Source organism: Cupressus sempervirens, chromosome 10 (assembly GCF_028749045.1).
Source record: "Cupressus sempervirens isolate cs-2001-9-10 chromosome 10, ASM2874904v1, whole genome shotgun sequence".
Taxonomy (NCBI): domain Eukaryota; kingdom Viridiplantae; phylum Streptophyta; class Pinopsida; order Cupressales; family Cupressaceae; genus Cupressus; species Cupressus sempervirens.
The window spans coordinates 284,341,681-284,359,149 of record NC_143127.1 but is presented as its reverse complement, the minus strand read 5'-3'; the positions used below and the strand labels follow the sequence as shown (position 1 = coordinate 284,359,149).

General features: G+C 38.1%; 1 protein-coding gene across 1 annotated transcript in view; it reads left to right on the top strand.

Moving 5' to 3' along the window:
- LOC149533761 (proteasome subunit alpha type-7) overlaps positions 1-17,469 on the top strand; it is an 80,638-nt gene that overhangs the window by 36,902 nt on the left and 26,267 nt on the right. Inside the window, exon 2 of the mRNA XM_089803504.1 lies at positions 4,583-4,997. Coding sequence (XP_089659630.1) covers positions 4,583-4,997 — 415 coding nt within the window. The remainder of the gene's footprint in view (positions 1-4,582; positions 4,998-17,469) is intronic.

Genomic DNA, 17,469 nt, shown 5'->3' with positions numbered 1-17,469 from the left:
ATGTTGAGAGTCTCGATAAAATGCTCATAGGAATTTGGTAAACTCGGAAGAGTGATTACCACAATATCCTCTTCCTCCATCTTGCGACCGATGGCAAGTAACTGATCACGGATTTCCTGAATCCGATTCAGGTGTGCCTGGAGCGAGGTGCGCTCATCCATGACAATAGAAAATAGAGTGTTTTTCAGAAAGAAGGCTTTGCTCTTGTCGGAAGTCTCATGAAGACCTTTTAGATGTGTCCAGATTTCGGCCGCTGTCTTGCCGGATGGAATCTGAGAAAGCTGGTCATCAGCTACGGAGAGTTTGAGAAGCATTACTGCCTCTCGATTGTTCAGATCCCATGTATCTTGATCAGGACCCGGAGAAGTCGGACGCTGCTTAACACCCAGAACAAGTTGATCGGTGTTTCGATATTCGAAGATTGCGATGATGCGCTGCTTCCAGGTTCCATAATTGCGACCATTGAATTTGGAATTATGCTCGAGCAGAATATTTGTCAGAGATGCCATGGCACGTTTTTCAATGAAAAATTGTGAAAATCTGTGAAGGCACGTTCTTCGAGGCAAAAATACGGAAGACCCAGAAAAATCAGAGAATGACCCAAAAGAGAGCTCGAAAAACCTAGAAGGAATCTGCTGTCGTTTTTTGAATCCGCTGGTTCGAAAATCGAGGCACAAAAATCGAGGCACCTAGAAAAAACGGACGACAACCCAGTTGAGTTCTCGAAAAACCCACTAAGAATCTGCAAACAAAAAAATTTTTCGACCCCAAAAATTAGGGTTTCGAAAATAAACGGCCCTAGCTGAAAAAAGCTTGAAAAAACTTCAGATTTCTTGATGAAAAATGGTCGAATCTGCTTCCCAGAGCACGATGACAGACTGAGACGGCTAAGAGCATGAAGATTTGATACAGAAACATGCAGATTATCACCCCAAAAACGCGAGTCTTCAAAAAATGGCCACGATTTCCACGCGATTTGCAGACCCGTAATTCGGGAATTTCTCCAAGCAGAATATAAATTTTTCTGAAAAAATTTAAGTATTTAGCTCTGATACCATATTACAAGGTAATTGGTAAATACTTGCTTATTAATAACAGAGACCGAAAGGTCAATTTATACAAAAGGAAGAGACGATGTTTCCTTAGGAAACGATCGTAAATAATAGAAACATTCTATTCCAGAGAAAGCAAAAAACGAAAGCAAACTAAAGCTAAAGATATTTACAAGATAACCATTAACTAATAATAGACGTCTTATCTATTATTGTAATACCTTTTATATTTCTCCATCATGGTTAGGAGGATTAGGATCTTCCTCAAGGTTGTGACCGCAGGAATGAGAAGTGTCGCTCAGTTGTTAACTGTATGCCCTTCCATGATTAAATCACTCCTCTATTTAATTATTGTTTATTCATAACCTAATCCTTTATTTTTTTATAGAGGAGATCATCACCATCAAGGCAAGAGGATCTATCTCCTTAAGCAAATACTGCTTAACATATAGTGTCTTATTATATCTGGCCAACAGTCGCCCTGATGTATTGAAGATGGGAAATTGTAGCATCAGATTCGGCAAAATTGTTAGTATAGGAATATGAAAAAGCTTTAGTCACGAAAAGCATAAAAATCATATTCAAACAATCCCTAATCATTCAATGGCAGATTTAAATAAAATTTGCATAAAAATAACGTGAAAATGTAAAATTCAAATCATGCAAACTCAATACCTCTCCATTGTTCTTGTTTCTCCTCTAATTTCAATGTCTCTTCTTATGACAAGTGCACTGATGTATTTGGAAAGCAAATATAAACAACATAATAGCATAAGGTTACTTGAACTGTGGCTAGTCCATAAAAGGAAGAAGAAAGAGAAATCTCCTTCAAAAACTGAATGGACACAATAAAGAAATAAACAGACAAGAGGGAAAAGAAGAGCCAATGGTATATCGTAAAGCCAGATAAATAAAATCAATTCATCAGTTTCCCCCCTTCAAAAACCCAAAAGACATTTAAATATTATTATATTTAAATGTAAGATAAATTGAGACAAACAAAAGCCATTTGAAATATAGAAATATTTAAATGTAAAATTTATTTATGTCTAATGGGACATTGGGACACAGGGAGATCAATTAACTGATTAATTCCCTAGGAACCTACATTATCCAAATTTTAATTAAGCATGGGCCAAAATGACAAATGTGACAGATGATCAAAGATCAGCAAAAAGGATAATAAATAAAATAAAATAATTGAAAATAATTCAAAATGACTTAAAATGATTCCAAACTGGCGCAAGGCATGAAATGGGACTAAAAAGGGGAACCAGGGGTGCTTTTATTTTTAGGTCTACACTAGCAAGTTTTACAATTTAATGAAATTGTGAAGTTGTGTGTAAGGCAATTTCATGTTATGAGTTTTCTGTTCATCCGATGTCATATTGGGAACATGACACAAATGTTATTGATTGACTGATAATTCAAATTATATGAATGGTTGATTGACTTAATGATTTCTTTTGACTGTATGATTTGATGTGTTGGTGGTTGATGATTAAGAGATCGTTGATGAGTGATGATGTGATGAGTGCTGAGTTGATATGTTGGCGAGTTGAATGAATGCTGATTTGATAGAGTGGTTTGTTGATTGGTTGTTTGCTTAATTTTTGGGTTGATGATTGCCTTTGTGAATTTATTGGTGAAAGGTTCACCGCCTTTCTTAAGGCTTGAGTCACTGACCTTTGAGAGTAACAAATTCGCCCAAATTGATCTCTCCTAGATGTCTTCTTAAAACGAACCCTTCTCTTTATATCTTGTGATGTGAGGGAGAGTCACACCGATTCATCATCTTTTCTGCTTTCCAATGGTTACAATCTTTCACAACTAACATCGTTTGTGAGAGTTGGAACCCATCATCATTTCTATACTTTGTGAGAGTCGTAACCTTTTAATAATTAAAACCTTTTGAAAGAGTCAAACCCACTATCATTTCTTGCCGCTGAAAGAACCACTTCCTTATTTCTCCACTTCTGTTTCATTAATCCTACTTTAATTCCTATTCTCCCCTCTTTCTTCCTTCATATTTCATATCCCTATCAAATAAGCTCTCCTCCCTTGTACATCTTATGGGAAGGAGTCACAACTCTTCATTGCATATATCTTGACTTTCATTATTTATCTTTTTATCTATTTATTTTTAAATCTTGAGTTTATTGTTGTTATTCATTACTAGATCCTATTTCAAAAAGGGGACATTACATTTTTCCTGAAATATGGTGTGATTTTTACAACACAAGCATTTTGCTTTTTCATTAAATATGAGTTTCAACTCTCTATGAAAACAGATCGCAAGTTTTGCATTTGACCTATGCAAGTCTAAAGAATAACCTAATTGATTTTCAGCACTGAATAAAAGGAGGTTACCATTATTTCCTCCTGCATTTAGCTGCAATTTTCTTCACAAAAATTCCTTAGATTAGAGGTCACAACATTCTCCTGCATTAAGCGGCAATTTTCTTCGTGAGAATTCCTTTAGATTTCCTTCTTTCTTCTTGTGGTTTTGAAACCCCATGCATTGATACCATAAGGAAAATTTCTCAGACCCCGGTGTAACTTCCTAATGTTGGAAGACTGAATTAATTACACAATAATTGGAAAACATCAAATGCAGTAGTATACTCAGATAATTACGCTTTCCAATTAGTCTTTCATTCCTTTGAGAAACTTACAAGACAATCTCCACAACCAATACAGTTCACAGATGCATGGAAATATCATTTATGAACACACATTTCACACACAACTGTGACAGGAGTAAAAAATAGCCTTCCTTGGGACTTTCATACTACAAATGGCACTAAATCCTTTTTGGCAGTGCCTTGTAAAAGAGATGTGGAGGATCCTGTATGTTTGACTGCCAGTTTTGGAAATGACACAAGCTTTCCAGAAGCTTTGGATCTCACAGTCTATAAAAAAGCTTTCTGGTCTACTAGAAATGTTTTAACAGGGCTAAGTTGTAAACCATTGGTGTTGTGCATGCCAGTCATATTTGAGATAACCTTTTAAAAGTAAAGTTGGGGCTTCTTGCATGTTTGAGATTCTTTAACATCTCAATTCATGATTGAGACTTTGGATATTTTGTATGCAGTTTGTCTCTCAACTAATCATTGGTACTTGGTTTAGCTTTATTATTATACCTTTTTGCTTCCCGCAGTGTATTACATTTCTAACTCCATGATCACCAGTTTCTTGGCATGTAACATCTTTCTTTTGGCATATTGAAATCCCTACGTCCATTTTGGTTTGCCATTTACCTTTTGAATATTATTTCTCCTGGATTTGAATTCTTTGCTAATCTGAGCTGTAGTGATAATATTTGAATATTCATTTTTTACTTCTTTTGCTTGGTATTTTGGCACTTAAGGTTTTCTCATTATCACTTATTTTGAAAATAGATTAGTTGAACATTACACCCACAGTGATATGGTATCTTTGTTCTGTCTTGGTAGTTGATTAGTGCTATGGAGTTTATAATTGATTTTTTTAGTTGTTGGCTTAAATTTCATGTATTTTGTTGTGATCAGAACAGTAAGGAAAATTGTAAATCTGGATAACCACATTGCATTGGCTTGCGCGGGACTTAAAGCAGATGCTCGTGTTTTGATTAACAAAGCTCGAATTGAGTGTCAGAGTCATAGATTGACAGTTGAGGATCCTGTAACTGTGGAGTATATCACTCGTTATATTGCAGGTCTCCAACAGAAGTACACACAGAGTGGTGGAGTGAGGCCCTTTGGTTTGTCGACACTTATTATAGGCTTTGATCCACATACAAATTCCCCTTCTCTTTACCAAACAGATCCATCTGGCACATTTTCTGCATGGAAGGCAAATGCAACAGGAAGGAATTCAAATTCTATCAGAGACTTCTTAGAAAAGAATTACAAGGAGTGTTCAGGGAATGAAACTTTAAAGCTTGCAGCCAAAGCCTTGCTTGAAGTAAGTCCAATTTGTATTGGTTATTTATATTCTGAAACTCCATTGAAGTTGAAAGTTATTCTGATGTTCTTGTGCTTTTCCTAGGTAATTCTATTAGATCGGTTGTTTGCTTCAAGTTTTTTCTACCAAGTTATGTTAATTTTATGTTAGTAGAAAGTGAAATTCAGACTGCTGTTATGATTTTTGGTATGATGGGGTCTTTGAATTGTGTATTTGGATATCACCTTGTCATGAACCTACCAGGCACTCATGGTAAGTATACAAAATTGACATTTTTTAGTTTATAAACTTGCTAATCTCCACCTTTGGTGTTTGGTGACCCTTTTGTCTTTATGGTGCTCCTCTGCAACAGTTTTATGTGGGAATATGTTGTTATCCCCTCTCTGAAACAATAAAACCCAATCAAATTCAAGCAAGACTCTTTCCAAGACAAGATTTTTTTAAATCATATGGAACCTTACTCATTTGATTTGGTTTGTCTGGTGTACCATAGAGGCAGATATGTTTAAAATATCATGATATATCCTTTTTCGGCAAGATTTCTATCATTTTCTTGAAAATATTGGAGCTTCCTTCAAAATATTGTTGACTGTTTTTTTTTTAATGATAATAATAAGCTGGTTATTGGGGGTCCAGGAAGCACTAAATTTGAGATTAAATTAAATTACACAGAGCAAGCCACATGCATAAGAGGGCCACACAATGGTAAGAGAAAGTAGGCAAAACCACTAGATATATTCAACCAGATGAAACAAATGCATACCGTAAGAGACTAAATGAAAGGATCATTAATTAGGTAGATGAGCCTTAATATCATCTTGAATCATTTTCTACAAAGGCTGTGGATAAGAGACCTGCAAATAGCTTTGTACGATCCGCTTCTGATCTGAAGACCAACTCCCCAGTTAGCTGCCCAATCAGCAACTTTATTACTCTCTACCAATGTGTGAGAAATAAATCTCAGAGAAAGCATTGGCAAGGTGCCTAATCTCATCGATGGTGAAATCCAGTTTTAACTATGGGAGGAACCTCCATTTAGAATATAAATGTTCAATTTTGAATCACCTTCCACCCAAAGTCTGTTCCAGTGGTTTGTGTTTCACAGCAGTCGTGAGGCCAGACCAGAGAGCATGAACTTCAGTCACATTATTAGAGGCAACAGCAAGATTCTGTGAAAACCAGCTAAGCGGCTGCTCCTGATCATTCCTGAAAATGTTACCGCCACTGGGACATGCTGGGTTCACTTTTACAGACCCATCAAAGTTAAGTTTCAACTAGAGTTTCACAACTCAAGACTCGACATGGCCAACTCGATTCATGGCTCGGTTATGGCTTTACAAAGACTTGGCAAAATGAAAAAAAACCTTGAAATTTAGAGATTTTTAATTTTTTAACAATTTAAAACCAAGGTTATCAGGAGACAGGGGTACTTGGAGAATGGTACATCAAATTTTCAAAAAAAGGAGACGGATACTTGGAGACTTCAAGTTTTTTATAATAATTTAAATTTGATAATTTCTAGAAATAACATGACATAGAACTTTGAAAGAAAGAACAGCACATAAGTTTAAATACAAAAATGTCAAATGACATTGTGTCAGAGTTCAAAACTCACACAACATATTTCAATGTTTCATATTAGATTGTCATTTCATATTAAAATCCAAAAATATCGATAGTTCAAAGGAAAATGTTGATATGCAAGCAAAAAAACAAAAATTAGAAATCTATCATATATGTTGTGTTTGAATTTTTTCAACCTGGAAGACATTGATTTTTCAATGGGAGACTGCAGGAGACATCATTTCCCGAACCTTAAGCACCCACAAAGCCTTCAGATTAGTTTCCAAGATGGTAGATGAGTACCAATACCTGAGATGTGTCCCAGGGATCTGGAGACGGGTCCCCCAGTAATGCTGTTTAAAACTTGTTTTGTGCACCCATTATTGAATAAATCTTAAAGACACTATAACATCATCAAATAGAAGCTAATTTTTGATTACATACATAAACATACATACATCACATAAGTACAAACTACAAACATAAATCTTAGTTAAAAGGAAATAGAAAATGTAGCTATATAGAATTATAAATATCGTCAAATGTATGTAAAAGCCATGATATCAAATCTTCCCAAATATGTGTGTGAACAAAAACATGTCTATTGCTCAGGCTCTAGCTCAGCCTAGTCTGTTTGCCTCCTACAAAGTTGTCTAAGATAGGTCCTGGATGATTGAGTAGCCATAGTTTCCGCCTGTGAGGTGCCACAATGATCAGTATTAGTTGTGCCCGATCTTGCTCTATCCTCCTCTCCTTCCATAGCCACAACCTCAACCTCTCTGTCTACATGGTCAACACACTCATGGTCCTCAGTGAAGATAATCATGGTTTTCAGTGAGACAAGATTGGTAGACTCAGTCAGCCACTCATACTCCTGCTCTCAATGCAAACCTGTGACCTCCCCAGTGTGATTTGTGGACTCCTTGATGCTTTTCTTACCTGCTGGTTGCAGCCCAACCATTTTTCTCCTTTCACATTCCACTCCTTGTTGTGCACCTTGACCAGTTCAACCAAAGAAGCCTGTACGATGCAACATATTCTGTTTGCAGACCTCCTCTTGTCTTGAAAAATTCTCTGATCTCTGTCTACCCAAATCTGCCACACAAGGATAGCAGGGGCAGTGCGGCATGCCAGATTAAGCTGAGACTAGGGTTGCAAATTTTGAACTTCCATCCATCAATGAGGCAGAGAATATTGTGGGCTAGAGGCCAACCGAATCCCCACTTCTGAAAGAGCCATTCCAGAGAGCACCGTAAAACTCAGTGTATGAACAAAGGATTATTGTCCTCTCTACTGCTGTTATAAAGCACACATTTGGAAGGCCCCTTCTGACCTATAAGCTGCAGCCTATTGCAAGTAGGAGCATGTAGCTCTGGGATGCCCACAGAAAGATATTAGCTTTGGGGATACCATCATTGTTCCATATCAGATTGGACGCTTGATCCTGCCTCTTAAGCTCGCCTTGAATCAAAGAAAGATAGGCAGAATTGACCAAAACAAAATCAGTGGTGCTGCCCTTCCAAATCCTTTTATGATTGGAGTTAGAGATGGGCCACCCCTCAATCTTGGATTGAACCTCCTTGCAAACTTATGCTAAATCACGGCCCCTCTTCTCTAGGGGGACCCACTTCCGATCACCAATTATGTAATCCTTTGGTAAGAGTACCAATATGCGGCTCTAAAAGATTAAGAAGAGGGCGGTAACTTAAATTGTTATAGAAGGCAGTCTTTTCAGCCCAACTAGCTTTCCAAAATCTTATCTTGTCACCCCTACCAATCTTCCAAGAAGTATGTGGCCTGAGGGAGTAGTTGCATATCCTAGGGAAATTCAAGCATCTCAATCCATGAGGAAGGAAACATGAAGAGTCAAAAGTACTCAGGGTTTCCTGTCGTATATTTAGCCTGCAAAACTCTTCTCAAATTTTTTCACTCTCAACGTAAATCCTCCAAGCAAGCTTGGTGCCAAGAAACACATTCATTTGGTTTAAATTTTTAATTTCTAAACCACCAAAGACTTTAGAGGAGCTGATATCTTTCACTTCACCAAATTGTTTTTGGAGGAGAAATCTATGCATATCCAAAGAAACATATTTCGAGTAGCTTCAAGAATATTGGCCACATCATTGGCAATTTGGAAAATTGACATCACATAGAGAGGGACCAAAGTGAGGGAAGAATTGATCAAGGTAATACTGCCAGCCAAAGATAACTGTCAACCTTTCCAGGAGACCAGCTTGTCTCGGACTCTGGCCACAACTTTCCCCCACTGGAGAGCTGAATTCCTTTTAGCAACCTAAGAGATCCCAAGTTAAGAGAGAGGAAGGCGATCTTCATCAAAGCCAAGGATACGCTGGACTCCAAAGTCTCAGCACATAATTTTTTTAGAATGTCTTGGACTTTTTGTCCAGTAACCTCTTCATACGAATCTAAAATCTAATCGATGCCCCTGGCTTCCCGAGTAGTAAATTCTCTGAACAGCAAGGTGTTGTCGACAAATTGGATATGGGAGACGTTAGGGATACCATTCGAAACTTGAAGACCTTTGATAGAACTATTGCACACTCCATTTCTGAGGGTTCTGCCCAAAACCTTAGCAACAATCAGAAAGAGAAGGAGGGAGAGAGGGTCCCTTTGCTAGAGACCCCTACTAGCATTGGAAAATTCAGGAGGAGTACCCTTAATGAGGATAGAATAGGAAGTAGTAGAATATAGCTGAATATCCAGCTGCTACAATTCTCGCCAAATCCAAAATTCTTCATCACTTTGATGAGGAATTTCGCTGAAATCCTGTCATAGGCTTTATTCATGTCGAGTTTTCGAATCATTCCTGCCTTGTTCTTAATATTGATCAAATATATGAGTTCATTAGCCAAGATAATACCATCATGAATTTGTCTACCTTTGAGAAAACAGCTTTGTTCCTCACAAATAAAGCCTTCAATACGCCTCTTGTGCCTGGAAGACATGGCTTTGGATATTAATCTTATTAATCCTATTTCTTAAAGCGATAGGTCCCATCTCTTTAAAATACTTGGGGGCATTGTTTTTAGGAATCAGAGCTAGGTTTGTAGAGTCCAAATTCTTAAAGATAGTTCTTTTCGTTCTCTACTTCTCAGCAGCAGCCCACATATTATCACCAACAATGTCCCAAAACTTTTGATGGAAGCCTATCTGAAAGCCATCAAGCCCAGGGACCTTGTCAGCTCACAAAGAGAAGGTAGCAGATCGAATTTCTTCCTTGGAGAAAGCAGTCATCAACATCTCATTTTCTGTGTTGTTAATAAGGTTGGGAATAAGGTTGAGCAGATCTTCTCAAGCCTGTGCAATCAGTGCATGAAAATCACTAAGCAGGTTGGTGAAGGAATTGACCCCTTCCTTTTTGATGACCTCAATATCTTCCACCAGAGAGCCATTTGGTAAGGTTATTTTGACAATCTTCTTGTGCTGCCATCTCATCTTAGTTTAGAGGTGAAGACATTTAGTAGTTTGTCTCCCTCTTTTTGCCATTTATAGAGAATTTTGCTTCCTGAAAATCTCTTCCATCCTTAGGATTCTATTATGCTCCTCGAGAAGGCTCTTCTCCGTGTTCTTCCATTCTTAAGTGAATCCCCCACGGGTAATTTCAGACTCAATCATTCTTAGCTTGTCTTCCACTTATAAATTTTAATTATTTTTCAAAGAGGCTTTCCATCACTTGTTTATTCCAGGCACGTGCCATCTTCTTGACATAAGCCTAATTTTTTGTAGATGATAAAATGTTGGCTGCCTTTAACTTCCATTCCCCACCAGCGTTCCTGCACCTCTCTAAAATTATCATGTTCATACCAAAAAGCCTACATGCTGAATGGAATCTCTCTAGGCGTATAAGTCAGAGTGATGCTTAAGGAGATAGGTTAATGTTCGAGCCTCCCAGTCTGAGTAACCTCAGAATAAAAGGAGACCTGACCCAGTCGAGTTGACAAGAAATATATCCAATCTACATTTAATATTTTCATTCCCAACCTGTCTGTTACTTCAAGTGAACCATCCAGATTTAGGGAGACCATATTCAGTAGGCTATCAATGCCAAATTATGTTTCTTGCAAACATACTGTATCAGAAAATTCAGTCTCAATAAACCACTTCACCAGGCAGCAATTTCTCCTGGTCATTGAGGCCTTTGATATTTCAACTTGCAACCTTCATAACTCCTTATTGGCCAGGAAGTTCTTGCCTCTATTCTTCATAAACTTCGTCAGGGAATCCTGAGTACCTTTAGCAACTTTCTCTAAAGCTTTCTGTTTTGCCTTATTCACCTCTGATTTTCTTCCTTTGCCATTATTATATCCAGTATGCATGGTCAAAACCTTCTACTAGTTCTCATGCCACTTCTGGTCATAATCTTCCACGAGATTTCCTTGTGCTCGTTGGCCTCCAGCCCCACCCAATTGCTGTCGCTCCCCTCTATGGGATGATTGGTTGCTTTCACTACTGCATTGTCCTCCTTTAATGTGGATATCTGCTCAAGAGGAGCCCTGTTCTCTAATCCTGCTTCAGCCTTAGGAACTTCCACCACATGGGGGATGATTTCCATGCAATTGTTCTTCGGTACTGGAACTTGCTCTCCACCATCTGAATCTTTCCTTGCCTTGACACCTTCAGACCTTGATTCTATTGTCTGATATACCTTGTCAAAACTGACTGATATGTTGAGGAAGAGGCGAGGCAGCATCTGCCCTCTCCTGAACTGGGACTGTGCCACTACTATCTGTATATTAGATCTTGTTGTCTGCTGGCTGCACTTGCTCACGACACCGTTTGGTGTAATGCTCTAATTTTCTACATTTAAAGCATCTTAATGGCAGATTTTCATATTCCAGCTCCTGTGTCCAGACCCCCAAAGTGGAGAAAAGTTTAATCGAATGCTGGATAGATTTGGTCAGATCAATCTTAGCATACAGACGAGCATAGGGCATATCCCTGTCCCAGTAAAGGGCAAGAGGGAGAAATTAAATTTGCCAATTGTTTTTAATTAGTTCCAAAATGACGGGCAATATATACATTCTGATTCAGAGAGGAACCGTCCCAATTTTTCCTCTATATTAGTTAACCCTAAGTTACTGATTCAGATGTGTATTCTGAAGCGGAAGTGGATGTGAGATGCAGGGTTTTTTTTGGATACGAATGCATTTGGAAACGTCTATATATATAATATTAATATATATGCAAGGAATCATATATTATATTAATATATGATAAGATTTATATATTAATATATATTATATATATATAAATAATATAAATATATTATATATATAATATCAAGATATATACATATATATTATATATATAATATTAACTACATTTGATCTGGATAAAAAGGAAATATTTTAGTATCTATTGTTTCTGGAGGAATATTGGTTCAGGGAGCAGATATTTGATCGGCAAATATTTTACTGGGCATAATAATTTTGTGAGGAACCTTATTCCAGTTATTATTGGACCGCGCTTTTGCGAATTCTTATCTGCCTTGGTGTAAGTGTGGTTTGCGGAGAAAAAGTGGAGGATTAATATTTATCGTCCACGTAAGCAAAGATTTGGAGGAATTGTCTTTATGGGCCCAAAGTTTGGCATTTAAAAGAATAGATAAATTTTGTTGCGACTTTACACAACGCAGATGTCAGTATGGAACTCTCAAGCTATAGGAGACATTGGTAATGTTATATTTAGTCTCCTTAATTTAATTCAGTGTTCCCATCGGTAGACTCATCTTGGAGAAGCTTTACCAAACTTTCATCTTCTTGTAAACGGAGTTTCTGCGCAGAGGAATTGCTGTGAGAAACAATTGTGGAACTAAATTACCCATCTGCAAAAGGGCTGCAATCCAAATTGGGAGCCCCACATCCGGTCCCTGTAAGTGGCATCCGGATGGCACCCATCCGCCTCCAGCCATCTGCACGCACCCGCTTCCAGCTGCAGTGTTTTCAGGTAAGTATTGGTATCTTAAGTTAAATCCTGGTTTCCACCTCTTTAGAAACAAACCTGTGGTGCTCATAAACCACAACCTTGCCTGCAAGAATCCTTTTGCAATTGGTTTCTCTGTCAAAAATTATTTGGAAAATCCCTAATGTGAGGAAGCTCACCTCTGATTTGAGCCCGTATCAGTTCTGACTAATCGATTGCTTAATTGTTTCCACAGTCGGCCAAATGCCTATAGATTTTGCTATAAGCACCTGCTTTAACATTCTGTCGATTTTGACCCTCAACATTGCATCTGGCACATTCAGCACTGGGACCTCTTCCATCACCTCAGTATTGACATTCCCGTAGCCATCCTCATCTTCTGCCTTAAAATGGTTTTCCTGTGCAATTTTGTCCTTATTAAAGAGTTTTATAAATACTATTCTCTGACTGAAATTTTAACCAATGTAATTATTGGCAATGTTATGACATTAGATTCCCACAGTCCATGTGGTGATTGAGCTTCTGGATTCGACTGTGTATCTTAACAGTATGATTTGAAATGTCGATGGAGGAAAGATAGCACAGTCAATTGAGAAGCTTAAATCATGTCATTTGCAATATGTGACTGGTAATATCACAGTCAAATAGTTTTTAAGAGAAGCATCAGACCTGCAAATTTTTTGTCATAACTTTTTTATAAAGTGGCTATACACCTTGAATGTTGTAAGTAGTTGGGAAGATTTCCGGCCTCCCTTGTTGAATAGCTGTTTGTTCTGTTGCCAAGAGACAATGATAATTATTGCTGTTGTAATTTTAAAAATAAATGTGGCTATCTACAGCTGTGAAGAGACCTGTTATTATTGGGTCTGAAAATCTTGTGAATAGGGAACATTATTGTTATTATGATTTGTGAATATGATTGTTACCTTTGATAACAGGAAACACTGGTCTCAGTCATTAATGTTTGTGAGCAGTCATCGCTAGACAAAACTGTCAAATAGTTATGCTATCTTTTGACTTGTCATTGTCGTTGCATCACTATTGTTAGTGCCACTGTTGACCTACTTGTATTTCCACTTATCAATGTATGCCATTATTTCATTTGTAAATTGTTGTATGGTTGAGATAATTTACTAATTTGTAATGCCTCCTTTATTAAATAAAATAAATAAAATAAATGATAAAATTTGTATGTGGGGTCCCAATCAATTTATGTATATATCGGACCCAATCTTCTGTTTTTGCTGTAGGCTTGTGTTGTCGTGCACCTCAGGGGTTTTCCTGCAAAGGTGTATTTATGACCGACAAGCAGGATTTATTTCACATGTGACATGAATTATTTTAATGTAATGTGAATTCAAATTGGGGTTTTTCTCTGTTCGCCATTTCATAAGTGAAAGATTTTCCCTATTTGGCTAATTGTAGTTTTGGTGCGATTCACCCCTCACCCTATTCAGCTTGTTTTTTGCTTTGAATTTGGCAAAGTTGAAGCGCCATCATTGTATGAATTTGAAGATTATCAATCTTAATCCAATTTCCTATTGCATGTGCACATTCTTGTGTTTCATCATCGTTGTATTTTCACATATAATCTTTGAATTATGGACCACAAGGCTTGCACCGTACAACATTGATCTATCTGAACGACAAAGAACATCAATGTTGTTGCACAATCCATTTATGAAGGGAAATTTGGAATCACCATGCACAAGCTGCAAGAAGAATTCCCCTATCGGTTAGGAAACCCATACGCTAGATACAATAGATCGTGTGGGCTACCCTTTTTGCATTATTTTGTACGGCCGTACAATTTGGTAAGTGCAAAGAGGAGCATAACCCTGTAAGCACAATACATCATCACCCTTCTGCATAACAAAGACCATTGTATAGACACACTTGGCAGGGCTAAGACATTTCATTGGCATTGCACGATAGACTTTAGCCCCATTGTGGACAATAGAGGGCATCGTAAGGACTATTGGGGTTTGATCGGGTCTGTGGGTAGATCGAATCAACACTTGCAGACTATTTGGTCTATACAATATTGCTGCGAACAATTACTTGGAGGTATAAGACAGTTTCTCCCACAGGACATCATGGGTCATTATAGTGGTATAAGAGCTGGTGTGATCTTGCCATCCTGTTGAGTAACTTTGGATGTAGACAAGATCCCAATCAGTAGTTAGGATGGGTGAATCAAGCACCAAGATGATGACACTTCTATAGAAGCTAACATGAGGACAACAACAACTAAGTGAAACTTTTGTGAATGAACAACTTGGTGAGACCTTGACGGAGGGACAACAACAAATTGGCAAAACCCTTTGACTTTTGGCAGAAGGAAGAACAAATGGAGGGCACTATGGGCATGGTAATAATTATGTCAATGAGAAACTCCACGCACAACACTCCCACATGTGACCAACAATGTTGACATTTCCTTAGACATGAACAACGTGGAGAGGAAGAGCCTACATTCTTGGAAATGCAAGATCAGTTCAAGCAAGACTTGTTTGATGCTGGGTTTTGAGCAAAACTACGCTTAAAGGATCATGTGGATTTGTGGATGAGATATTCTAGGAGGCATGGCCATTTCAATGACGACATCAAACAAAAGATTGCCAAGATAAATTTATCATTCTTTAATGTGTTTGGGTATATATCAACATGAGCATGGGTAAGGAAGGCTGATACCTACTTCCAACTCATTCCAATTTGCAAAGAAGAGGCAATCAAACTCACAACACTAAACATGGAAGGGATGGCTCACGACTAGTGGCACCATGGGATGATCTCCCTTGATCATGATTGAGTAACTTCATATGACGACTTCACGAAGAGACTTATAGACTGTTTTGAATGGAAGGATCTAGAGCTCAATTTCTAGGAGTTGACACAATGAAAACAGACTAGATTGGTGGACAACTACATCACAAAATTTTATAGATTGTCAATTTAGTTGCAAACATTTCAGAGAGGAGACTTGTGTTGTTTATGGATAGAGTAATTGAACCCTTGAAAGGTTGGACAAGGGTTTTAACCTCAACACATTCACAAAGACAATCAAGAAGTCATGTGTCATGACAACATCCTTTTCTTCTTCTAAGAGTTATTTGCACTGGAAGCCACCCTTGCTTTGAAGGAAAAGGATCACAAACCTTAGCCAAAGAAGCCATCTTTGGATGCGACCACCAAAGAGGAGCTCAAGAGGACAACACTTTGTTTTAATCATAAGGAGCTATAGGAACCAGTGCACTGATGTTTGGGCAAAGGAAAAATCCATTACATTGAGGTGATGTTAGATGGTTAGGAAGATCTTTGGGGAACATGAAATTGATGGGGAAGATCAACGAGCTTCCAAGGAGGTCAATATAAACTGCATAGAGAGGATTGATATGTTGGTACCTCGTGAATGTGCTAGTGTTGCACTGGCCGCTACTCTAAGGCGCACAATATTTCGGTTATAGGGTACTCTCAAGGGACAATAGGTCATGGTCATGCTTGTCAATGGGGTCACACTCAACTTCATCAACTTGATTCATGTGAATTGAAGAGGTTTTCCCATGGAGCCTCTCTAAGGGTTCAAGGTCAAGGTGGCAGGAGGAAACCTCTTATCATGTACCCATTTTGTCCAACAACTAAACATTGCCATAGGAAACCACACAGTAACAAATGATGTCTTTGTGGTAGATCTGGATGACATGAAAGTATTGGGCATACAATGGATGGAGACTCTTGATAAATACACTTAGAGCTTCAAGTAGGTGGACTTCTCCTTCGAGGTGGATGGAAAAAAGCTAGTCTTGATGGAAATGATGAATGACAACTCAAAGGAAATCACAACATGACAGATGGAAGTGATCTTCACACATGTTGTGTGGGTGGCACACTACTTGATAACCATAGAGCTTATACAAGAGTAGAAGACTTAGTACTAGGACGATGAGCTTCAAATGATGTTGAACAAACATAGTGTGGTCTTCTCCAACATCCCACCAGGCATACCTTTGCATCGTGGCTTTGGGTACATTATAGAGTCAGAGGAAGGAGCCAAGCTTGTCATCACCACACCCTACCACCATCATATGAAGTTCAAGGATGAGATAGAGAAAACAATCTAAGAGATCCTCGACAAGGGATGGATTAGGCCTAGTTCTAGCCCCTTTGCGTTGACCGTAGTACTGTAAAGAAAAAAGACCATTCCCTTCGGATATGTTTGAACTATTGTGCGTTGAACCAAAAGACCATAAAAATAGGTACTCTATCCCTAGGATTGATAAGTTATTGGATGAATTACATGGGGCAATCTATTTTTCCAAAATAGACTTCCAATTCAATACTATCAACCATACGAGGGAACAAGAAATAGAGAAAACCTTTTGTTGCTACTATGGGCACTATGACTTTTTGGTCATGCCGTTGGGTTTGATCAATGCTTAGGCCACCTTTCATATGTGAATGAATGACATTTTCAGCAAGCAGTTGCGCAAGTTCCTATTGGTGTTCTTTAATGAAATACTCATCTTCAGAAAGATGTGGGAGGAACATTTTAGGCATTTAGATAAGGTTCTGAGAGTCATGGAGTCACAATTGTTATTTGCTAGAAGGTCCAAATATGAGTTTGAAATGATAGAGATATTGTATCTGGGAGACATCATTAGCGTTCGAGGGGTTTAGGTACAATAGGAGAAAATTCAAGCCATCTTGGATTGGCCGCCTTCCAAGAATCTCTCAAATCTATGTGGATTCTTTGGATTGTGTAGTTATTAAAGAAGGTTTATGAAGGGATTCTCATAGTTTAGTGCATCCCTTACTCAGTTGACAAAGAAAGGATCTTTTCATTGGAATGAGTGGGGCGCAACACACCTTCAACAAGCTAAAGGAAGCTATGAGTTCTCATATTGTTCTGGCACTACCCAACTTCACTCAATCCTTTACCCTAGAATGCAACACATCGAGAGAAGGC